The 23,288-nt window shown below is 47.3% G+C and overlaps 9 protein-coding genes across 9 annotated transcripts; 5 read left to right on the top strand and 4 right to left on the bottom strand.

Moving 5' to 3' along the window:
• Positions 1-203: 203 nt before the first annotated feature.
• Positions 204-1,519, bottom strand: I302_103649 (uncharacterized protein; the record flags this gene model as incomplete). Its single annotated transcript, XM_019189020.1, has 3 exons — positions 204-889; positions 947-1,335; positions 1,401-1,519. The coding sequence occupies 3 exons, from the start codon at positions 1,517-1,519 to the stop codon at positions 204-206; spliced, it is 1,194 nt and encodes a 397-aa protein (XP_019048582.1).
• A 728-nt stretch (positions 1,520-2,247) lies between these two features.
• On the top strand, positions 2,248-4,052 carry I302_103648 (uncharacterized protein; the record flags this gene model as incomplete). The annotated part of the gene is made up of 6 exons (XM_019189019.1): positions 2,248-2,476; positions 2,544-2,588; positions 2,657-2,883; positions 2,932-3,098; positions 3,179-3,379; positions 3,476-4,052. The coding sequence occupies 6 exons, from the start codon at positions 2,248-2,250 to the stop codon at positions 4,050-4,052; spliced, it is 1,446 nt and encodes a 481-aa protein (XP_019048581.1).
• A 261-nt stretch (positions 4,053-4,313) lies between these two features.
• I302_103647 (uncharacterized protein) lies at positions 4,314-5,911 on the bottom strand (the record flags this gene model as incomplete). The annotated part of the gene is made up of 5 exons (XM_065869706.1): positions 4,314-4,587; positions 4,704-4,917; positions 5,004-5,274; positions 5,432-5,677; positions 5,774-5,911. The coding sequence occupies 5 exons, from the start codon at positions 5,909-5,911 to the stop codon at positions 4,314-4,316; spliced, it is 1,143 nt and encodes a 380-aa protein (XP_065725778.1).
• A 683-nt stretch (positions 5,912-6,594) lies between these two features.
• I302_103646 (uncharacterized protein) lies at positions 6,595-11,157 on the top strand (the record flags this gene model as incomplete). The annotated part of the gene is made up of 7 exons (XM_019189017.1): positions 6,595-6,837; positions 6,913-9,517; positions 9,590-9,658; positions 9,718-10,293; positions 10,355-10,462; positions 10,525-10,905; positions 10,979-11,157. The coding sequence occupies 7 exons, from the start codon at positions 6,595-6,597 to the stop codon at positions 11,155-11,157; spliced, it is 4,161 nt and encodes a 1,386-aa protein (XP_019048579.1).
• Positions 11,158-11,303: 146 nt separating this feature from the next.
• Positions 11,304-12,135, bottom strand: I302_103645 (uncharacterized protein; the record flags this gene model as incomplete). Its single annotated transcript, XM_019189016.1, has 6 exons — positions 11,304-11,332; positions 11,424-11,557; positions 11,636-11,656; positions 11,713-11,832; positions 11,928-12,011; positions 12,077-12,135. The coding sequence occupies 6 exons, from the start codon at positions 12,133-12,135 to the stop codon at positions 11,304-11,306; spliced, it is 447 nt and encodes a 148-aa protein (XP_019048578.1).
• A 473-nt stretch (positions 12,136-12,608) lies between these two features.
• I302_103644 (uncharacterized protein) lies at positions 12,609-14,080 on the top strand (the record flags this gene model as incomplete). Its single annotated transcript, XM_019189015.1, has 3 exons — positions 12,609-12,670; positions 12,775-12,910; positions 12,971-14,080. 3 exons carry the CDS (start codon positions 12,609-12,611, stop codon positions 14,078-14,080), a joined length of 1,308 nt encoding a protein of 435 aa, XP_019048577.1.
• Positions 14,081-17,402: 3,322 nt separating this feature from the next.
• I302_103643 (uncharacterized protein) lies at positions 17,403-18,874 on the top strand (the record flags this gene model as incomplete). The annotated part of the gene is made up of 2 exons (XM_019189014.1): positions 17,403-17,803; positions 17,866-18,874. The coding sequence occupies 2 exons, from the start codon at positions 17,403-17,405 to the stop codon at positions 18,872-18,874; spliced, it is 1,410 nt and encodes a 469-aa protein (XP_019048576.1).
• Positions 18,875-19,609: 735 nt separating this feature from the next.
• Positions 19,610-21,286, bottom strand: I302_103642 (uncharacterized protein; the record flags this gene model as incomplete). The annotated part of the gene is made up of 6 exons (XM_019189013.1): positions 19,610-20,491; positions 20,562-20,656; positions 20,754-20,875; positions 20,967-21,051; positions 21,134-21,176; positions 21,239-21,286. 6 exons carry the CDS (start codon positions 21,284-21,286, stop codon positions 19,610-19,612), a joined length of 1,275 nt encoding a protein of 424 aa, XP_019048575.1.
• A 312-nt stretch (positions 21,287-21,598) lies between these two features.
• On the top strand, positions 21,599-23,152 carry I302_103641 (uncharacterized protein; the record flags this gene model as incomplete). Its single annotated transcript, XM_019189012.2, has 7 exons — positions 21,599-21,662; positions 21,723-21,793; positions 21,857-21,878; positions 21,968-22,151; positions 22,225-22,462; positions 22,535-22,916; positions 23,001-23,152. The coding sequence occupies 7 exons, from the start codon at positions 21,599-21,601 to the stop codon at positions 23,150-23,152; spliced, it is 1,113 nt and encodes a 370-aa protein (XP_019048574.2).
• Positions 23,153-23,288: the final 136 nt, after the last annotated feature.

Genomic DNA, 23,288 nt, shown 5'->3' with positions numbered 1-23,288 from the left:
CTTTACTTCATCTTTTCTCAATCTAGACTTTCGTTAATACATCCATGCAACTCGAATAGCTCTTTTCATTCCGTATAGTCAATGCCATGTATCCCAAATCATATTCCGAACAAGCCAAAATCTGCGAATTTACCAATACAACAAATTGCATTTACGTTGATAAGTACTATACAGATGATATAAACCAATTCTCGATAAAACAATCACTTCTTTCTCCGTTTCTTCAAGTCCCTCTCGAACCTCCCACTGTCCCTTGTCCTCTTGCCCTCTCCACCCAACCCGCCATCCAACCTCTTCTTCCCCCTCTGCAGCACATCGCCTCTCCCACCCAACGAGCCCACCCCATCCCAAACGCCCTTCGAACCTCTGTCGCCCAAAACACCTTCCAACTCCGCCTCCAACCCGTTCCTCCCCCGTCGCCCACGTCCCGAACCAATCCCGAAACCCATAGCCAGGGCCGCCTCGTCGTCTCTCCTTCTCTTCGCCTCTTTCTTGGAGGTGACCAATCTCGTCATATTACTTTCTTCGAATTCCTGGATCCTCTTCAGCTCTTCAGCCCGCTTGGCAGATATGGAGTTGGTAGCTTTGTTTGAGACTGGTCGTACCGACAGACCAGAGGTGGATTCGAGGATGGGTGCATGATCGATGGATGCAGCGAATTCGGATAGGAGGGCTGGTGCCTGCCTGGTTCGTTCTTTGCGCTCTGCCCTTCCGTTCTCGAGGTACGGGACTGCTGCGACTCTTGGGGGTCTGTATATCTGGGATGAGGAGCCTTCACCCTCGTCGTCGGATAATTCGGTGTTGGCGTTGGTGAATTTGGATTGTTTGGATGAGGTTGGTTCTCGAGAGGATATGATGGCGGATGGATTGGGTCGGAATGATAATGGGTCTTCGATATATTATTGTCAGCTCAAATCCAAGCCCGATAGAGAAGACTGTAGCTCACCTTCCTCGACATCCTCGGCCGGAGCCTTCTTCTCACTACTCTCAGCAAGACCTACGAGCTTCTTGATCTGATATTCCAACTTCCCCTCCATACCCCTTACTTTATCCATAACTTCCTGACCCAACATCAACTCTCCGCTCAACTCGCTCATCAGCCCCTGCACACTGCCCGGTGCGATATCTTTGTGAGATCGAGGAGCAGTGAAAGGGGTGGAAAGGGAGATGGTATATTGAATTTCGTCTAATGTGGGGAATGGAAGGGAGGGGTCGATGAGACGGAGAGAGAGGAGGATGATCAGGTTCTGGAGGGATGAGAGGAGGAGTTGAGGACGGAGGAGAAGGAGGGAGAGACCGTTGGTGAATTCTAGGGAATCATCGTTGTTTTTCACTCTGACACCAGTGATCAAGTCAGCTTGGTGCTCCTAATTAGCAGATACATAGGAGAAAAGGCTTACTTAGTGATCAGTGATGCGGATGATGAGATCGTAGCGTCAACAGACGTCTGGATGGTAATGAACAGCCTCAACAATTCGTCGGTCGACAAATTGGAGGGTGACTCGGTATCACTATCCATTTTGACTGTAAACTGTGTCAGCTACCAAATCTCGATTTTACACGGAGATGTAATAAAGACAGCGTGTGATTATGTAGATGAACGATGACCCCTCAGTCACGAGTTTTCTAGGCTCGCTCCACCCTACTAAGGTGGATAAAGGCTTTATAATCTATATTTCAACGGATCTTTGCCGTGAAATTCAGTGCCCAGTGCGATAACATCCTTGGGGTTGTGGTTTGCAGTATTCGGTGGGATGGGATGATGGGAAGCAGATTTTACAATGAAGAAGACGCCTCAGCTCAGACTTACATGAATGGATGGGTGATTGCTCTATGGTACAACAGGCGATGGAGTGATGAGTGAGATGTGAAGATAGACGAGAGGAAGAAGAAGAAGAAGAAAGAAAGAAAGAGATGTACTGAACCAAAAATTTTGTACTGGGTAAGCAGTGAGCGGGATCAAAAGTGAAATCATCGTTCAACGCTACTCATAAAGACGTGGTGATGATGAAAAATCGTAATTATCATTACGATTGCTCTCCCTGTCAATCGTAATAGAATCGTAATTCCACATCCGACCTCGTACGGACCTTTGCATGCCGACCATATGTCGTAATGCTTGTTGACGTTGATCCCTAGTACGAGTATCAAACTATTCTGCAACCTATTATATCACCTTCGATACATGGTAATTCCAATTAGCAACTTCCCCGAATACACTTCAAGACACCCTCATACAATGGCAATATGACCTCTCGCCCCATCCCCATAGACTTTACTGCCCCCGACGAGGGTCAGTCTCAGTCTCAGTCTTCCAACTCACCCAAAACAAATTGGAGGAAGGTCCGTCATGCAGTCAAAGTGGCATCTGCTGTTAAGGATAAAGACAGGTTATCAGGGGCGGACACGCTCGCTGTGAGTAGTACGAGTAGTAGTGCCAGTGCTGCGTTTGCTAGGTCTTTGGTGCTGTTTACTGGTGGGTCGACTATAGTTTCCATCCATGCGACCGAGTATCAGAGCTGATATGGGGATTTAACATGTAGGATTTCTATTTAGGAGACCAAGTAAACTGTTCAGACCCAGTCGAGGTGAGCTGGCAGTTAATATTCTCCTGCAAGATCTGGTGAATTAAGCTGACAAGAATATGCATGTCTAGTCGACACTTGGGCGGGTCTCCGCCAACTGGCAATCTCATCGGACCAGACCCTCTCTCCTTCCTTCATTCGTAATCTCCTCAAACGAAAGACAGGATTAATAGCTATAACACTTACGATCTTACCTCCACTACTCGTCAATACCACTATGGGCTTCCTGCTATTCACGAGTCACTCGTTCTTCTCCCTTTCTTTGATGAAATTACAGTTCTTTCAGAGACCAAAGGAAGTTGGAGAGGATAAGGCACGGTATCATGCCCCTCTAAACCCCAAACAGAACACCAAAGATGGTGCAGAAGAAGAAGAAGAGGAGATCAACCTCGATACGCTACTAAGAGGACCGAGTATAATACCGAATCATCCTACATTGTTATCGGGGATAGCCGGTGCTGGAGCGGGGTTGGTGCAGGGTGCTGCTTTTACTCCTGTTGAGAATGTAGTAAGGTGAGTTAATCCGACCAACTACTTCCATCCGTCAGAACTCAATTCTCTTATAACAAACGCTGAGGATCTTGATTCATCAGGTTTCTCCACCAATCCACCACATCCCTCACGTCCATGGCAGCGAGATTCCTAAACCTACCTATACGTAATGTCCCGAAAGCGTTCGACGCTTCTCAACCCGCCACACCAATTCAAGCTATCAAGAATCTATTTGCAGGCGAGACATGGCGGAAGAGTCATAGTTGGTGGACAGGCTGGAGATGGGCCGTTGCGAGGGATGCGTGAGTACGGGTTCCTCCTGCTCTTGTCGTATCATCTTACCTCCTCTGTCAACCCGGATGAGGCACCGCTAATAATCAGCTTTGTTGATCATATAGCCTAAGCTACAGCTGCTTCTTCGCAGCATTCGACATAACTCGCAGAGTAGGTCTCCGAGTCAAAGCTCTCTTCGGCGGTTCCATCCAACCGGGATGGGATAACATCCTAATCCTAGACTTCCCTTCCGAAGATCCATCATCATCAACTTCCCCTCAAAATACGACACCTCAGCCAGTCCCAACAATAGCCCGAGTAGCACAAGCATCAACCATCGTAACGGGCGGAGTCCTCGCGTCAATCCTGGCGGAACTTGTCGGTCGACCCTTCAGAGCTTGTCAACGAATCATGTCCGTCGATGCTCAGCTGCAACTAGAGGCGGCAAAACGGTACAAAGCGGGTGTAGAGCCTATATTAGTCGGCGGGAAGGGGTATGGAGGGAAATGGGAACCTATCATTAGGACGTATAGGCAAAGGGGTTTGAGACCATTCTTACAGCCTGATAAGCCGCCTGTTAGGCTTGTGCAGAGACAAGGTAGAATGACTAGGATGGCAAAGAGGGTGGGGTGGAGGTTGGCAGCTGTTGGACCGTGGGGGTTTGGGTTTCTGGTTTGGGCTTGGGTTGGTGGGGAGGTTTGAGGGAGTGATTGTACTTTGGAGAATTAGATGATGATTCGGAGAGTACTAGACGGACTGATTAACCGAATAGACTAAGCACTCTATGGGTTTACACACTAAATATCACATTCATATATACCTTGCACTAATTATACCCATGTAAATGCATGATGCTCGCACGATGATTGTTTGGAATGGTATCCAGGACTGGGACTCGTACTCGCAGTACCACAAGTGATGTCTATCAACGTCTAGTTATCTCAGCAATCTGATACTCTCGATCTAGCTCAAAGTACCCAAATCCATCTCATGCGACCCCAACTGAATCCCCTCGACCTCCTTGGCCTTCTCTCCCCATTCTCTCGGTACACCACATTTCTGCAAGACATTCATCAGACCACCGTGCTCCTCTGTAGCTTTTATGAGCGTATCCTGCTCTTCTTGCGATTTGACTAACATCATTCCGGCATATCCTAGCGAGTTGAGCTCCAGGGGTTGGTGGGGGGATGGAAGTGGGAAAGAGGGGAGGGAACGGGAGATCAGGTGGAGATGGTCTCTGCGAGGGCGTTGTATATTAGCATAATTCGTGGTAGATATGGTAAGCTCAGGTCTACCGATCATTGATCTTTGATGTTGGTATGTTGGATTACAGTATGACAAAGAGGATCTCACAATGTGATTAAGAGATTCCATCCCCCATCTCTATCTGCACCTCCATTCCTCAATGCGTCAAAGGCAAGATCAAACATCTTCATCATTGCTGGAGCTAGGATGTCTACCAGCTGTTCGTTCGACTCTGCCGTTGGAGGATATGGGACCGATGCATGCGGTGGGAGAGGGTGGATGATATGGAGGTATGGTACATTGGGGAGGATGATAGCTTGGTCTATGAGCGTACATGTAGAACGTCAGTGGTTTGGCTTATGCAGGAGGTGAGTATAGCTTGGATAGACTGGATAGACTGGGACTTACCAGGTCTCGAGAACTGCACGCTCTGACACCACTCCTCCACTGGAGCTCTACCACCAGGTACTTCTACAAATTGCAGATGCCTCCATTTTTGACTCGCTCCTGCACCTTCACCGCCGTTGTAAAACCCTAGCAACTTCCTTGATCTGGTCGGATGCCTCAACGCGGTTAGGAGGATATTATACGCCAATGCCATCTGAGGTGGGGTCGGTGGGAGTGATTGGGGTTGGTATGATGGTGGGCAGAGGAGGATGTGTTCAGGTAAGAGCGAGTACTACGAATCGATAGCATATCAGCTTCAATACCCTTTGACTTTGTTGGGAGAATCGGAGCTGACTTACTTTATTCAGCTATATGCATGAAGACAGCAGGGTATCATCAGCTTCTGACATCTCTCAATCAGGATCGCTATCTAGTTGACACCAACTCACCAATACACTCATCCCCTCCTCACCTTCCAGTCCCTCCAAACACCCTACATAAAGTTCCTCCACATACGGAGGTTTGAACGGTTCCTCTGTATTCTGCTTATCCCCCGCTGCAGTAGACTCAGTCCTTGCTCTCTTGCGGTCCGGAGAGCCAGAGCTTGATCCTCCATTCTCAGCTTTTACAGCTTCCAGAGCATCGGATTTGGCTTTTTGTTTATCCTGTAACGCTGGGCATAGTCTCAGGTTGAACTGAGCAAACACAAGCGAGATAATCAGCTTAAGCTCTGAGCGCTGACTTGACTTGAGGTCTGGGAGGTAGGGTAGAATAGAAATAAGATGACTTACCCTCCTTCCTTGCGAGTATACATCTCTAGCTTCACTAGGAAAGAAATACAGCTGTCCGCTCTTCTTGGCTTCCTCGAATTTAGCTGGGAGAGCACTGAGTACGTCGGTAGGTGATGAAGGGTTGTTAGGGTATGCCATATTTAGGTATCTTCTTGTGAGTTGTACAGGTTTGGATCTAGGGGTATATCTGGGTAGGTTGGTTGTGATGTTGATGAGGTTGTTGCGCATGACACGCTCTGGGTGATGAGGAAAATGAGATGTGAATCAAGGAATTGATCTGTATGATTCGAGATTGCCGGTAACTGTTGAACACACTCGTCTAGCTTGTACATGTGGCGATGTGGCATCTCCTACCTGTGACATGTTTCAAGCTAATTTAACCACTGGGATCACCTTGACTACCCAAGCTCAAACGCAAGTACCGTCTCCTCAAACCTGATGTTGTGTGGAGCCCGTAGACTAGGTAACAGGTCCAGGGCGCATTGATGAGTATGTGATAGGAGCCAAGAATTAGGTAGCTTGGCAAGGTATATAATCAGACAGTCAAGATCAATTCTCTTATCGCTATTCTCCCGCAGACGTTGATCGTCCCGTTTGTTTTTCTGCTTCGCTTCTCAAGCACGTGCACTCTTTACTTTTCGTCTTTTCTTTTCTTCTCGCTTCAGTCCACTCATCAAAATATAGATTGCCTTGATCTTCATAACAATTTCATTCATTTCATTCTTCGTATTTGCCCTTTTCTCCCATTTCCTGACAGAGCACCTTCGCTCATTAGAATCTGACTTCATATACAAGAAACCCGAGATACGCGATAGAGTACGATGTCATCGCCTTTCCGCCTCGCCCCAATGCGTAATCGCTCGCAAACCCAATCCCACATTCCTTACAAGCCAGTACCGGATTTCTCCTCGGACTCCTCAACGGGTTGGCGAGGGGGCGAGATCCAACGTAAATGGTTTTTACTCGTTATATATGGTCCCGACTTTATTGTGGATGGTTCTTCTCGCATGGAGTGTGACGAAAATGAGGAAGGAGGTAGCTTATTGGTGATATTGCAACCTACTGTAAGTGGCCCACACCGCCAACCAGTCTTAAGATACAATAAGTGCTTATGTGTGATCATGACTTTTTATCAATAGGTACATCAACAGCTCATCCACCTCATCTCGCAAATCCACCTTCCCTCTCCACTGGGATTATCCCTCCATCTCAATGTTCCCGACGCACCTCACAAACCAAAACTGACAGATATCCTCTGGCCAACGTTCTTTTCTTCATACCTCTTACCTTCTCACAGTCAAAACCACGAATCGATCGGTAATCTGCCGATAGTCGCGACGGTCACTCTGCGAATCGACAAGCGCGCGGCAAGGTGGTACGAAGGGTGGAAGAGGGATCCTCAAGATGGCAAGATAGGGAAATGGGTGGATACCCGACATCTTCAACCGATACCCCTACTTCGGAGAGAGGTCTCACTCAATCAGATTCAAACCATTGTCAATCACACTAGAGAAGCGTCCAACCAATTTACCGATTCACCTTTCGACCTGTCAGTGGACTCCATCGTCTTACCCGAGCAAGAAGATAGGCCTACCGATCCGGTCAAAATGGATGACAGCACGAGGCCTCCCACTGTCAAGGATCAACCTGATCTACCTTCCCAAAATCTTGCTGTTCCTTCGGAAGAGGTCAAAACAATCACTCTACCACCGCTATCAGCCTTCTCCTCACCCACTCTCCCCAACCCTCAAAACCAAATCTCATCCGGATCCTCCACCCCACTCTCTTTCCACTCTATCCCATACTCCCCAATCCATACCCTACCAGACCCTCAGGCACTCGCCACCCAGCCATTCCTCAAAGAGCTCTACCAGCGAATCAACATCACCCATCGAGTTAGATCGAATTCCGACCTAGCCCAGAGAAGGGGTAGAGAGGGGTTGACGATCGATACGCAAAAGCCCATTAAGGCTCCATGGGCGGATTTGGGTTCTGCGATGTGGTCTCAGGGGACTAGTTGGGGGCCGGCTACGACGCCTGAGGGGTGGGATTTGTCGCCTTCTCAACGTCAGGTGAACAAGCAGGAATTGGTGTGGGATAGCCTTGAGAAAGAGAGGGAAAATGGGAGTTTGTCAACTGATGGTCAGCATCAGGTCGATTTTACCGTTCCTCCAATACCCTCTTCTGGACGACTTGATGGTTCCCCCGACAACCTGAATGATGGAGATACGTGGAATCAACAGCATCATTATGGTAGTTGGACGTTCCTTCCTAAAGGACCTGTTACGCCCACACCCTGGAAATTCGGCTGGCCTTTCCATGAAATCGTGGCATTACCACCACCCAGAATAGATGACCATGCCAATCACCCTTCAATCGAAATACCACAAGATGATCTGAATGTTTGCGCTCAAGTTGAAGTTGAACGAGTCATCGTTGAGCCAGCGGAAATCGATGACAACGTAGCTATGAATGAATTTGCCCAGCAAATCGAATTCTTCGAATCTCAGTCCCAGGTAATAAACCATCAACTCCAATATCTCCAAATTTCCCCACTTCCTCTCGAGAGCACTTCGATAGTAACTCCAGCATTCGAGCTTGATACTCCGACGTTTTCAGAAGGAGAGATCGAAGAAGGATTTGAATTCGAGGAGACTTTCCCTCCGACCTTGAATTCTTCTCTTGAGATTGTGGACTCGCCAGTCGAAGAAATCACTCTTCAGGTGTCTTCTCCACAAGGTCTGCCAGAAGACATGTTCCCCCCTCTCGAGAGGTGTCCTCGACCTGCCGATCAGCACTACTCTCAGGCTAGTACTTCCTTCCTCCAGCCGTATGTCGGACGGATAGGACGGGAGTACGATCCGATCTCACCTTTCGACTTGGACATCCCCTTTTCTCCCTTTGAAGAGGAAGATGAGGATGATGATGACAGGATGGACTACGCAGCATCGGATATGAGGAGATCATCTGTATTGGGATTTGAGGGATCAACTTTGGATGTCATTGAGGAAGTGTCGAATTCTGATATATCTTCGCCTAGGTCGGTCAAGGTATCTTCGCCTGGGTTCAGTCCTAGCTCGGAGGATGAAGAGATGGTAGAGGATGTAGCCGACAGTCAGTGGAATACCGGGGCAATGGAGGAGATTGCCACCAGTGCCAACACCGGGTTTGTTGAACTTCCGAAAATCCACGAGGAAGATCAATGTCTGTCCAATCCGGCGTCGTCCGCGACAACAGGTCGAGTCTTACCTCGTCTGCCCACTCCTCATACGAGACTCAGCTCATATCTCCTGGAAGAAGATCAACCTCCACCTGCATCCGAGCTCGAGTCACCTGTCCAGCATCACCAAGAAGGGCTTTCTTCACCAGCTCCATTCGTAGATTGCATCGATGAAGACCTCGCATCACCTCGCTCAGATCTCTTCCAGTACACCAACCAAACAGATGATAATCAAGATGTTGTCGAAGATACCCGACCATCCCGATCAAGTCTCGTGGGAAGTATCAAACCCCTCTTCCGATCCAGATCGCAGAAAGACCGATCGCGTTCCTCCGCTCATACCGACATTCCGTCATTCATGAGTCATCACGAACAAGCTCACACCAGCACCACCTCTCTGACGAGTACCAACGCTAGTACGACCGCTCCGAAACGACCACTCAAGAAGCTGAGTCAGAGGTTGTCGGGTTTTGGAGATTGCCCAGAAGGAGGGGGGCGGGAAATTCCTCTTTTAGCGGAGGAGGGTGAGTATGGTCTCAGTTGAGTTCCGAAGAGGGATGGGAGCCTACTGATGTTTTGATATCGTGTGTTTCTAGGGAGAATGACGAATTCGACATCGTTCGGTAGTTATACTGATGGGTTCCTATATCCTAATTTGGTGATTTGTGAGTGTCACTTTCTTACCTAGCCGAGGGGGTTCATGGCTGATTCCTCAATATCGTAGATCCACCGATGGAGAAACAGCGCATTCGAATATCGGTGCATCAGGAGATTTATCCCAATCTAATCATCTACAAGCCGGCCTCTGGTTTTACGATGAACCTTTCTAGAAGGCGAAGTCAGAATCAGAGCTCAAGTCAGTCATCAAAACTGATAAAACTTTCCATCGACCTGGTGGAATATCATTATCCCAACATCATCGTCTACCCTTCATCTTCCTCGAAAGCTTCTCCTGTACTTACAAAGACATCCAAGCCGATCCGCATCCTCACTCGTGAGTTTGCCTACCCGAACTTGGAGATATACCCTACAGTCATTCCGATCCAGCTGGTCAAGTACGAGTATCCCAATGTGCTTCTATATCCCTCAACATCCAGTACAAGACCTCGGTCTCGGTCATCTATCAGATCGAAGACGATCGAACCAAATCCAGTCCCTATACTCCTCTGCCAATCGGTCTATCCAGACTTGAAAGTATACCCCAAAGTCATCCCTGTCCAATTGGTGCGATGTCGGTATCCCGATCTAGTGATTTACCCATGCTGTAACAAGGGGATCAGTAAGATCAAAGATGAATTGAGTGAGTGATATCTCCAACTGATGCTGGTATCGGATGGCTGATACATCCAATCAATTGATAGTGACGGAAAGGAGATATCAAGCTACCAAATATCCTTTGGACCCCACCGACCCGAAGGAGTTATTACTCAACGCTAGAAGGAGATACTTGAATCTGAAAGCTTCGTTAGGTCAGTACGACGTTCTCTCTCGAACATCAGCAAGATCCCATGCTGACTGTGCGAGAAAACAGAGCTGGATCGAGAACACATCCATCAGCGCATCTCATCAGTGAAGCGATTTCACCACCAAAGGGGAAGTTCAAGTATCAGCTCTGCATCTTCCAGCGCACTCGTCACACCCGTACTGGAATTACCTCCATTCTCAGTCGATGATTTGAACGTACCTAAGAAGATCGACGTACCCGCTGAGACAGGTGGGGTGACATCGAAAGCGACCGTACCAAGTTACTTCTCCGATATCATGACCTCTCCCGCAAGCACAGCTAAGACACAGACAGGGAAGGACGAAAAGGGCGACGGGGCGCGCGACCAATCTGAGATCGAGGATAAGAAGCGAAGACGGAGTGGTACTCTGATTTCTGAGCGGATGAAAGCGTTCTCTTCTCCTCAAGGTGTGTCCCCATGTCCTATAAGTTCAACCTGGGCCATTGTCGATTGGCTGATTTCAGTGCGAACATTTAGCAGACCCAACTCCGTTCTCACCGCCACCTGTCGCTGAGAGATCTCGTAGTAGCACTCACAACGATGTGGACAAACCCCAATATCTGGATTCACCTTTCTCCCTTGAGATACGAGGGAAAGAGGCTGAGGATGGTAAAAGGGTAGGAAGGCTGTCTAAAGATTTGATGAAGAAATGGGTTTAGCGGATTTCCCTACTACTGTACTGTCACATCCCGTGGCACGATGATGTATCGTTCTGCCTTGATGTCATTCCTTGAACGGTGTTACGGTGTCCCGATTAACGACGGTATGATACAAATACAATGCATGTGAATGAGTAACGACACGATCAATCCGACGAAGCGCATCCTCTACAGCCTATATTATTGATGATGAGAGTCAGCGACGTTTTCTGACGTGGACGTGGATGTGGATGTGAGAGGAAGATGAAGATGAAACATCAACTCACCACAATGAGGACATTCTACCACTGTCCCTTTCTTCAGCTGAGCCTTGGGCACACGACATATACAGGTCGATCCCTGGAAATTCATATCTTTCGTTTGAATACATCTAACGCAGCATAACTTCTCGTATCCTTGTCTGAGATAGTAAGAACCAGTCAGCTGATACGACCACGACGAAAAGATCAGGGAGTTCGAAGCTGAGGATGATACTCACTTCTTCCACTTTGCTATCAAGCTGGTCAACGGTCACTTAGTAAGCTATACATGATACATGTCAGGGAAGAAGCTTACTTGGCATCTGCATACCCCTGCTTCAATAACCAATCATACAGCTCCCTCGATATCAGTTCTCGTTTGTAGTATAGGTCGTAGATATACCGCGATCTAGCATGGGATATTCGCATTACTGGCCTGATAGCGAGCAAATAAATGCATTAGCTATACTGTACACCCGGAGAAGGGAGTGGGTCTGCAAGGAAGCTAAGCCATGAGATGATGATACTCACCATACAGACTCGACCTTCCTCTTCCCTTCATGCGAATCATTCTCGGCGTCCCTCATCTTCTTCTCGTAATCCTCCAATACATCCCTACGAATGATAAGTCAGCTCAGCCCGTTTGATGACTACACAAAGAAGACCAAAAGCCAGCTCACTGGATATCCTCGTACCCCTCTGGAGGTGGTTTCGTCCTCTGCGTCCTTATCTTTGGCATCTTTCGGGTGTCTGTCTTAGTGATGTAAGAGATAAACCACCCTTGAGGATTTGGTATGGTCGAGGTTGATATAGAAGTACAAGTCATCATCAACAACAGTCCTCGCCTCGACGGACTGGGATAAAATACAATAAATTCATTTCATGAAAATTCACTCCGAGGTAGTTGTGTATAATTGCCACCTTACGTAAATGCGACACTGGCTTGCGTAACGTATCATGTTTTTGTTATTGTCGATGCGGAACATCCATCATTATTCCACAATTTCATTCTCATTTCTACACCCCAAAATCACCTATGAAGGTATACTTTTTCACCAGCAAATACAAAGCCGTAGCGTCTCAATCACACTCAACTGGGCAACATACCAGCAAGGATACCAAAAATAGGCCGAACGGCGTGCCTCTACCTGAACGTTAAACAAGCACTACCACTAGCGGTCCGCTCACACCCGTTCAAGCGGCACGATCAGCATGGGCAAGTGGTCCCAAAAGGAGTACGATGAGGTTCTGGTGAGGAAGGTGATGACGTTATTGTGAGTGCTCATCGACCCTCATCTTGCCTCAGCATTTCTCACCTTGCCTGTTTCTCGGACAGGACGGAGTGAGCTGTCAGCTAACATCATCGCTTGTCCCTCAGCGAAAAGTCGGTAAAGCAAATAGAGAAGAAGATAGGCGCCTCAACTCCAATAAGCGATAAACGATTTCGAACCTTCATCCAACAGCTGGATCCCGAATGCGATTCAACGCAAAAAGCGTTCGATATGCTTGTTTTCGTAAGCTTACCCAACTACCATATTTGATCCACCGCTGACATCCCAAGATCCCCTTCGCAGGATCATTTCACCTTAAAACGAGATCCACCGGGACTTACCCTCACTCGACCAACTAATCCAGCATCTACATCCCTCGGTGCCGGTGGACTCCCTATACCCGCAGACAGAAGATTACCCATAAGGAGAGAACCATTCCTCAGACGATCCAGAACATCCTTATCCAACCTTCGAAGGAGGATTCAAGACGATGAGGATGGACTCATACCTGGACCAGGTGAAGGAATAGACTTCAGCTTGTATGAACACAACGATTCCTCTCCTCCACCTATATCTCTGAGTCGAGCTCGAAATCCCAGTGCCATACCTATGTCTAGAATCATCAACCACAATAACAACGCAGGGCCGGTCGACCCTGTTAGTCCGCCAACTGACGCTAGTATACGATGGCTGGAAGAATACGGGATCAACCAATCTACCAATTCCAATCCTCGAATTGTCGCAAATGGAGCTCGAGCTCGACTGCCTCGTACGTGGGGGTTCTACGATTCAGACTCTGATGCCACATCTGTACCGGACGAGTTCGATACGTTACTTGACAGGCCTCAGACTCCCGATGGTATTGGCGGTAATAGGATCATAGGAAGGAGGAGGAGAAGGGCAGAGATGGAAGATTTGGATGCTGAAGTGGAGGAGGCAATGGCGGGAAGAAGAAGATTAACACACAGAGCGAGACTGAGGATGGACCAACGTCCCTCAAGAGAGGTACAGGGTAGAAGACGCTCGGAAAGTCCTCAACCGTTATGGGAAATCAACGTCGTCGACTCCGAATCTCCATCTAGACTCCATTCGCCTCCTCTCGCTTCGTCAAATCTGGAACGAAACGAATCTGACGCTCCTCGAGAGGCAGAAATTCATAACAACCGAGATGGAGATAATAGAAGAAATGGCGTGGTCTTTGACGAAGTCGCTATGCAAACCTTATTTGGAGATATTCCAACACCCACTTTTAATGACGAACCTACTCCTTCCGCCCATACTGTAAATGCAACATTAGGTGATATCGAACAATTCGAACGAGACGAAGAGAGGATTAGGAGGGAGCTGGAAGATGATATGGCGCTTTATGCGAACGAGTTGTTTGGGGATATCGATCGACACGATATCATCTGATCATACCCTTCCCCCCCTCGCGACGAGACTCTGTCCCCTGCTCTTTATACGTTACCATCTATCTGAGAATTTAATCATCTCACAACTGCTGTCTTTCCGTGTTTATTGATTGTAGCAACCTTTTTTTACTTTCGTTGTATCATATATTGCCTTTTACCCAGCATTGTCAATTACCCCTTTCCTGTATGTTAATTACCTCTGCACTATTCGATATCTCATTCTCATGCTTCACTCATCTGTTCAACCCATATTCTATCATGTATATTTCTACTCATCCCTGCGATATATTCACCTCGCCTTCTGAACCAACTATAACGAGTAGATTGTATATTATCTTTGTATATACGATATTTATGAACATTCACGACGATGTGTCTAGGCCAAAGTCCAAAGCAACTGGATGAATGTTCACGAACAGGCATCCCACCTTGCTCAGTATTGGACAATGCTAGGTGCGACGCGTGTCCTGCATCGTGTATCCTGTATCCTGTGTGATGTCGGGTCAAAAGTCAAAAAAGCATATCGGGATTGCACATCCCCTGCCCACCCGAAAGTCAGCTTGCTCACCACTTAGTGCGTCAGGGAATACTTTTTTGGGGATGTCATTTTTCAAGGGTTTTTTCCCTTATACAAGGGCGCCGGAGAGAAACGTTACCGCTTGTCCGTGGTACAGTATCTTCTTGTACTGTTTGAGAGCGGGAGGAGGGGATGAGACATCTTGGGACGTGCTTGTGAAGTCTTATATGGCGTAAATACGCTTGAGTGACACTCCATACGCAATGGTGCGTGGTAAGATACAGTAGATGCACAGTCGCAGTTGCCGTCGGTGACTTACGGTGAAAAAGGCATTTTACCTCTCCTCTGGTACTGTGATGCGAGCGAGACTGATGATGACGTACGTCAGTTTCATTTCAGGTTCCACTCTATATCCGCATCACATTTAACCAATGAGAATGAGACAAGCGCTTGACCTCTGTACTCTACTTGTACCGTTCATTGGGATATATGCCGTAGGCTGTCCCTTGAGTCTGCCCCAGAGAAGGAATTCCATTCTTCGTATGGATCACGTACGTACATACCTGCACCATATGATACAAGGTAAAAACAAGTACAAAGTACAGTTGTTTTTTCCGATATCACACCTCACCAAAAAATAAAATAAAATAAAATCCACCTCACCTCATTTGGCAAATACGAAAAAACCACTTGTAGCAGTAAGTTAGTGAGTGGTACTTCCTATCAAACTCCCATAAGAAGGAGGACAAACGAGAAAAACCCTTTTTCCCTTGATTTCTCGATATACTTCAAACGCAAAAGACCCTATCCCTTACATTGTAATCCTTTACTTTCATCATTATCATTTTCAGAACAGAACATCCATTCCTCGAACATCATCAAGACCAGGACCAAAAAAAAGTTGGACGAAACATACCTGTATACAAGCATACGGGATTCATTCGTCACGACAACAAATAAACAGCAATACGAGTCTAAGAAGGGCTGGAAGATTCCACCACTTCCACGACAGGCCGACTCAACAAAAAACACCTGCATAAACAGTCAGGTTGACTCGTGGAGCATTCGAAGAAATAATTTCCATTCTCCCTTCTTAGCACTTGAACCGTTAGGATTGGTTGGGTACCTGATAGAAGTGGATTGATATGTGAGTTGTCCTCTACTCGTACTATCAGATACGCGGGGGTCGGAGCAGTCTGTTACTGCGCGACCGCTCCACTGGATCTTCTACTCGCGAGTCTTGTTGTCATGTTCCCTTCCTCCATCTAGGAATGTGAGGGTCGATTCCTTTTTTACCCTATACGACGATCTTTTGGGATCTTCGTTCTTTTCACCTCTCTCTCCCTTACCACTCACTCTTGACGAGTGATCATCCTCATCGTTCACTATGAAATCACCCACCTTGATACCTCATACCGTCCTTTGGACCTCTCCAATGAATCTTATCCCTTCGGACCTGATCCGCAAGGGTTAGGTTAGGTTGATTTGCTTTTATTTGATTCAACCACACTACGCTATGCTACCCTGTGTGTTGTATTGCGCCTTGCCATCAATTGTTTGATTACATCCTTTCATCCTCTCCCCACTCTCTGGAGATCCTCTTGTGAACGTTCGATTATTCTCCGCCGGCCGTAAATTTGGGGTTTGATATGATTTGATTTGCTTCCTTGTGCCGGGGTACACCATTTGATGGTGATTCTTGATTGTGTCTTCATCTTCACCACGAGGTATCACCCAGACTTTTTGGTGGTCATCGCTACCGTCCCCAATCCGTTGGAGCCCTTGGGATTTCGTCTAGAGCCAGTCGAGACGTATTGATGCTGATTGTTTGATCTCTGTATCTCTTCGCTTGTCGCTACTCCCCATCCTTTCGCAACCTCACGACGTTCGACAACATGGTCTATGGTCTGGGTTCTTTCTCTGTCCTCACCCCCCATGTCGCAATTACCGCTCACCTGTTCGGCTCGGTAACCAACCTCTTACCCTATTGTTCTCTCTGTGCGTATCCCTATTCCCCTTGAACTGGGCTCGGACTCGGACTCGTCAATAATCGTAACAACCCCCATCCAATGCTATTATTGCTGTACACCCAACACACAACGACACTTGGCCCGTGCGACCGATTCATAATCCTTTCGATCAACAATAAACTGTCATCATCCAGTTGACCACCTCGTTTCCAGTCTCAATTTGATTCAAGCTTTGTTCGCTCTTTCTGGAACTTGGATTCAAGTGTACATACGTATTATTGTATCGTGCATTTGTATTACTGCGCATCATCATCATCATCATACACCATCACCACCATCACCCATCACGGCCATTCCCGACTCTACACTTCAAGAAAATTTATCGCTTGGTAATTCCTCTCAACTCGACAAGTAACAACCAAGAAGTTCACCAAAATACCGCCGAGCGATTTACCGAGAAGATCCCCAATCAATAAAAAGTTGGATTCTGTGAATAAGTCAAAATCATCTCAAGCATATTACTTCACTGCATTGATCTCTTCATTTTCGATAGCAAATTAGGAAAGGGAAAAGAAGAATAAAGAACAAGTGACAAGGGATCTTAGCAAGAGTTTTAGGATTGAAAGTGAAATAGGAATCATCATCATTGACACCAAAATTAAAAACCCTTAAAATTTTGATTCTACCTGATACATCCAACATCCATTCGTGAGCATTTCTTCATTCTTCATTCCTCATTGTCCACTCATTGAACCCTTCCCACTCGATCATCTATCTACCTGTTGCCCAACTTCAACCATGCTACTGCTAATAACCCCTCTCAACGCTTAGCAACCATGTCAGCCGAGACTTCCCCACATCTTCCTCCTCACCTCCCACCGCCGGGATATAACCCACATTCCAATCCACTCACTTCCACCCCTTCTCACATGTCCCATCCACCGATACATGATTCGCCCTATGGTCCAGGAGACACGTCCATGACGTCGATAAAGACCGACGAATCGTCAGTCATGGACTCGCCTGTGCCTGTCCAGTCGTCAAAGGGAAAGAACGGAGCGACTGGTCCAGCAGAAGGAAAGACGAAACCTCATGTCTGTCCTATCTGTAATAGAGGGTTTACGACTGGAGGACATCTGCAAAGACATCACAGGATCCATACGGGTGTGAAAGCTTTTAAATGTCCTTTCCCAGGTTGTGAGACGAAGACTAGTAGGCAGGATAATCTCCAACAACAGTGAGCTTTTTGTTTCTTCCTTTTCTCTTTCGTCCATACGGTCTAAGCTAAGTCTGTTCTAGTTATCGCACCCATCTTTCCCCCACACTACGACGCGGATCTGGCTCAGCTGCTCGAGCAGCCGTCAACGCAGCTATGGAAGCTGCTGGATTGAAGTCTTCTTCTCGTGCATCTAGAAAATCCAAAGGTTCGGCTGGTGGAACCCCTTCATCTACAGCCAGCGGTGGACACCTTCCTTCGCCATATGCTACTCCCACAAGTCAAGGTCCAGCACCCTACGCTCCATACATGTATGATCCTCAACATGGTTATCCCGCCTACCCCATCCCTCCTCCCGGTGTCAGCCTCGCTCAATCCCAATCAGCAGCATCTAGTAGAGTTCCTTCACCTGTCAACGGTCATTCCTCTGGACACTCCAGTGTAGGATCCATCCCCCCAGCACACCAACAACCATTCTTCTCTCAACCCTACACTTCACCTTACACAGCCTATCCCGGAATGCACCAACAGCCATACCGATATGGTCCCGCTTCTGGTATACCTTCTCCGTACGGTGCTGCACCCCACCCACACCACGGGTTATATTCCCCCGGATTAGCCTCAGAACACTCCCAGCACATGTACTCCCCCATGCAGAGTAACTTCCAAACCCATTCGCGTGAATCTTCCTATGGGGTATTAACGCCTGGATACGGGGGTAACCCCATGGCCAATGGATATCCCCCGCGAACTCAGACTTCCACACCATTAAGTCAGACTCACGACGATTATGGACGAAGACCACCTTCACCTGGACCCGGACCTGGACCTGGTAGGAGAAGATCACCACCCCATGATATGTTAGGTCAAGGCGTGGTCGACCCATCGAGCATGTCGACGAGAATGGGTGGTCCGCCCGGTATGGCCTATGGAGGATATGGGGGACATCATAACGGCCTACCACCTTATGGGTACGGACAACCGATATCGCAGGTTCATAGTAGGGATCCATCGGGTCATAGAGCTAGTGTGAGTAGTTTGTCGGAGGATGGGAGTGGGAATGGAGGGTCGGAGGGGTCTAAGGGTGGGTAATCACTTCCGTCCCTCGTTTGAACCATCTCCTTATATCCTACAACCTTGGGAAGAAGGTGGTGCAGAAGATGTTGACGCTGATTGTATCCGTTCTTGAACAGGTCTGCACCAAGCCTGACGATAAAACCCTCTCAGGGAGTGAAAAAGAATGAGGACGAAGGATCAAATTAAAAGTAACATAAGATAAAATACGGTGTAATATAATAAGCCTCATCGGATGATATGAGATCACATTGGAAAAGTGGAACACTGGAAGACTGGAAACTAAGCAGTTTTCCTCTTTTTCTTCTTTTTCACCAAAAAATAGAACATCTAGAAGTCTTTCTCTTTTTTTCTTTCTTTTCTTTAACAGTACGTTTTATTATATATTGAATATCTTTCCTTTGGAGCAGTCAGAAAATGTTTTTTGGGTATGAAACCAGATCACTCGCAGGAAGGAGAAGGAGATGGAGATGTAGGTCTGGCGTTTTGAATCTCTTTCTTGTATCTTCTTCTTCGTATATACCCATACCCCCTTTTTAGGTTATACACACGCGGATATATATCAATCAGTGGGAAGATGAAGATGAATGGATGAAAAAGTATCAAGTAATCGAAAAGGCAGGACAAGGACAGACAGATGAGACTCGGTGGCAGCTCGTGGAATCCAAATTACTCATGTATGCTGTTGCATGCTGGCGTATATCTAAGATGACGATATTATGTTTTATGAGATGATCTACCAGCCACGCTATGCTACCTCAACCCCCCTTCCCCACCACACTCTTTCCACACCTTCTCACCCACACTCTTTTCATGGGCACTTAGCATACTATAGTTCATCCCCCACCTCTTTGACCGTTTCAGTCCCTCCAACAAGACTTTGACCCTCTTTCTTGCCTCTTCCTGGTCTTCTTCCTGTCTATCGATTACTTGGCTTAATCCATATTCCAACGCGATTAACATCAGTCCCAAGTTATCCGGCTCAATGAGGTTCGCTAGGATTTTGGACAGAATTTCAGGCGGGTAGAGCGATATGAGGGAATAGTTAAGTTTCATCGCGATGGGGGAGGGGGAGGAGGACAGATGACGCAGGAAGAGGAGGGATGCTCCGGGAGAGGTGGAGTGGACGTCTAGGTCGGCGGGGAGGGAGAGGTTCTCTTCGGAGGGAGGAGTGAGGGACGAGGATGATTTTGCTGGAGGTGGTGTGGTGGTGTGCGATGGTGATTCTGGATTGGCTGATGGAGGAGTGGTTTCAGTTGGTTTGAGGCTTTGCTCAGCGATTGTCGATGTCTTCGTGGCTGATGATACCGGATCTGCTATCGATGATGATGGTGGTGTTGGTTTCACTTGCTCAGATGTATGATCCTGTTTTAGAGGAGTCGTGCCATTCACAAATGCTTTTTTCTTCCCTTCCCTCTGTTGTCTTAAGGAAGAGAATGATCTGGGTCCTGTGGGAGGAGCTGGCTCAGGGGCTGCTGCGTTGGCATTGGAAGCATCAACGTTCGCTGAACTCGTACTCGTACCCTTCGATGAGATGTCGATAGAATCTGTTTGTTCGACAATTTCCTGTATCCTAGCTCCTGTCGATATTGACGTGGTTGTTGGCGGAGTGATAGGTCTACGAGGTTTGGATTTCTGGTTTTATTTCGCATGATCAGGTAGGTTCTCTTTGACAGAATCAAATAAGACACGAAGAAATACTCACCTTGTGCTCAATGTCTTTTTGGAGTGATAGTAGTTCTTCCAACTCGGTCTTGACGGTTTCGTTGGATTTGTCAATACTCAATATCTGCTGCAGGTCTAATCAGGTAGCATTATCGTCAGCGCCAACACACAGAACTTTGCAGTGCCTATATGACCATTTGAAGTGGGCGGATGATAGATGATCATGACTCACCTTGAATAGCCTCGTCGACCTTGCCTAGTCCCTTCCTTGCTAACCCTCTTCTATACAGCGCTTTGATATTATTCTTCTCGAGTGCCAGGCAGGTCGTACAATCCCTCTCGGCATCTTGGTACCTACCATACCATGTTATATATATCAGCTCAGCTGGACCAACCGAGCGGAGGTCTAGCAGTCAGCGAGCGAGAGGATCAGACTGGAGCTCACTTATCAATCTTGAGAAATGCCTGGGCACGGTTCGAGTAATTCACAGGATTCGTAGGGTTGTATATTATCGCATTTGTGTAGTGGCCTTATCATGACCTTTCGGTATCAGCTCAGTGTTCAGCTCTGTTCGAGGAGTGATATTGAGTGAGTGGAAGTATAAGACCAACCTATGGCTTCGGACCATTTACCTTTTTTGAAGGATGCGTTGCCCTGTACCAACGTTATGGTCAGCAGGAGTACTTGGAAGGGTGATGTTGGTGATGCTGACTTACATCTGCTCGAGATTGATCTGACTTCTCTACATCCACTTTGACGGACATTGCCTCAATTACGTCTGCCTTACTCTGGTACGATATCCTGTGGTAGCTTGAAAGTTCTATGAATCAAGGAAGAAAGAAAGGAAAGGAAAGGTTGAAATGTTCGAACTTGTCCTAGTCCTGGACATGTCCGGTGGAGGGTTCTCGTTGAACAAGATTCAGGAGGTTATCGGTGTGTTGTGGGCTCGGACGAGCGAGGTCTATGCATCTTCCTGATGTTCTTTAAGTAAATTGATCTTGGAGCTTGACCTCAGAGTATGCTTGCTACTTTACTTTACTGACATTGGACCAAGTACTGAACTCCATAACACGACGATGGAGCACTTATCAACCCCTACCGAGGAGTTCCTGAGCTCAAGAGGCAGAGTGACGACGCTTGGTAGGTGCTAGTGGATATGCGAATAGGAGAAGTCGATGCTCATGAGATATAACGCTCCAGGCATGTTCATCATTGATCATCATGCGATAAAAGATCAGGATGGGAACGAGGTAATGACGGAAGAAGAGTCGGTAAGTGTGACCATTCCTGCCTGAAGGAGAAAATATACTTTATGCTGATTTGATGTACCTAAGATAGGAGGTGGTGGGGTGTTTGGTATGTTCATGTCCTCCATACCTCCCAATCAGCTTGTATACCTCTTCCATGAAATCCGAGACGGTATTGATATATCTTGATATCCCCAGCAATGATCTCAGCAAGGATGTTCCTCCCTCCCTCGCAATGTGGACTGATCATAGACCAGGGCGAAGATTTTCCTGATCACTTCCTAAATACATTGATGAGGTATGGAAAGGATATGATATGGTTCAGAAAGAGGGAAGGAAAGACTACGAGAGCTTTGAATATCTATTCTGGAGGGAAGGTCGGGTGAGTGACCCCCGCCATCGATACCCGTTGCGTCAATTAAGACATCTGCTGATACCCCTACTTGACATGATAGGGAAGGCCACCAATCGTTCAAATACCTCTCTCCTCAACTTAACCTCCTACCTCGTGATCTGATCTTACCTCCCTCGCCATTCGCTGAACCATATCTACCAGAATACGTCCATATGGTGTGTAATACCCTGAGAGCAAGGTTGATCGTAGATGAGATGGAGGCTATCCGTCTCAATGGGATAGGAGATGATGCGATTGGGAAGGGGTGGGATGCCAAGTTGGTATGGGAGCCTATGCCTGTGAGATACTCTGCTCTGTTTAATGAATGATGCTCTGCTTCAAGAAATTGATCTGATAGTATTCGACCATAGTCTTGCTGTGTCCCCTCGGAGTTGGAGAATATACTCTCCCTAGCACGGGCCTTCCACACCATCAGCCCCAACCTCTTGGAACTGCAGTCAATCCTGGACATTCCGTCATCTTCTCATCCGACAAAAGGTGATGCAGAAGAGGCTGTGACGAGTTTCCATGCGTTATTGGCAGGACGATACACCCACGAGGGAATACCAAGTGCCATAGTTCGTTGTGGTGAACTGGGCTCATATACTTACTCTTCACAATGGGTTGGATGGGTTCCTGCGTATTATACGAATGATCAGCAGGATAAGGTGGTAGATCCGACTGGTGGGGGAAACTCGTTTCTGGGTGGGCTGGTAGCTGGGTTGTTGATTTCTGAGGGGGATATGAAGATTGGTATGTGATATTGTCATTGTTCTGCTCTGCTTTAGAGGGTGAAGGATGAACCCTCAGCTAATGTGTTTGTCTGATTAATTGTAGCTTCGATTTACGCCGCTACGGCTGCGTCTTTCGCTATTGAACAGAGGGGATTACCAAAGCTCATTTCGACGGAGCAAGGCGAAAGATGGAATGATCAAGATGTTTGGGAGAGGTTACGCGAATTGGCAAGAAGAGTGGATCATCCCCAGTGAAATAGTGCTGTCCGGTCGAAGCGACTTGATACGCCAATTTCATCAAGAACAATCTGTTTGGTGATATTTGTGAAAGGCAGGAACACGACCCTCGAGACGCGAGATCAAGCCAGTTTGGTATATTCTGCATCGACCG

This window comes from Kwoniella bestiolae, chromosome 2, assembly GCF_000512585.2.
Source record: "Kwoniella bestiolae CBS 10118 chromosome 2, complete sequence".
In the NCBI taxonomy this organism is placed as follows: domain Eukaryota; kingdom Fungi; phylum Basidiomycota; class Tremellomycetes; order Tremellales; family Cryptococcaceae; genus Kwoniella; species Kwoniella bestiolae.
This window is presented reverse-complemented; position numbering and strand designations above follow the sequence as displayed.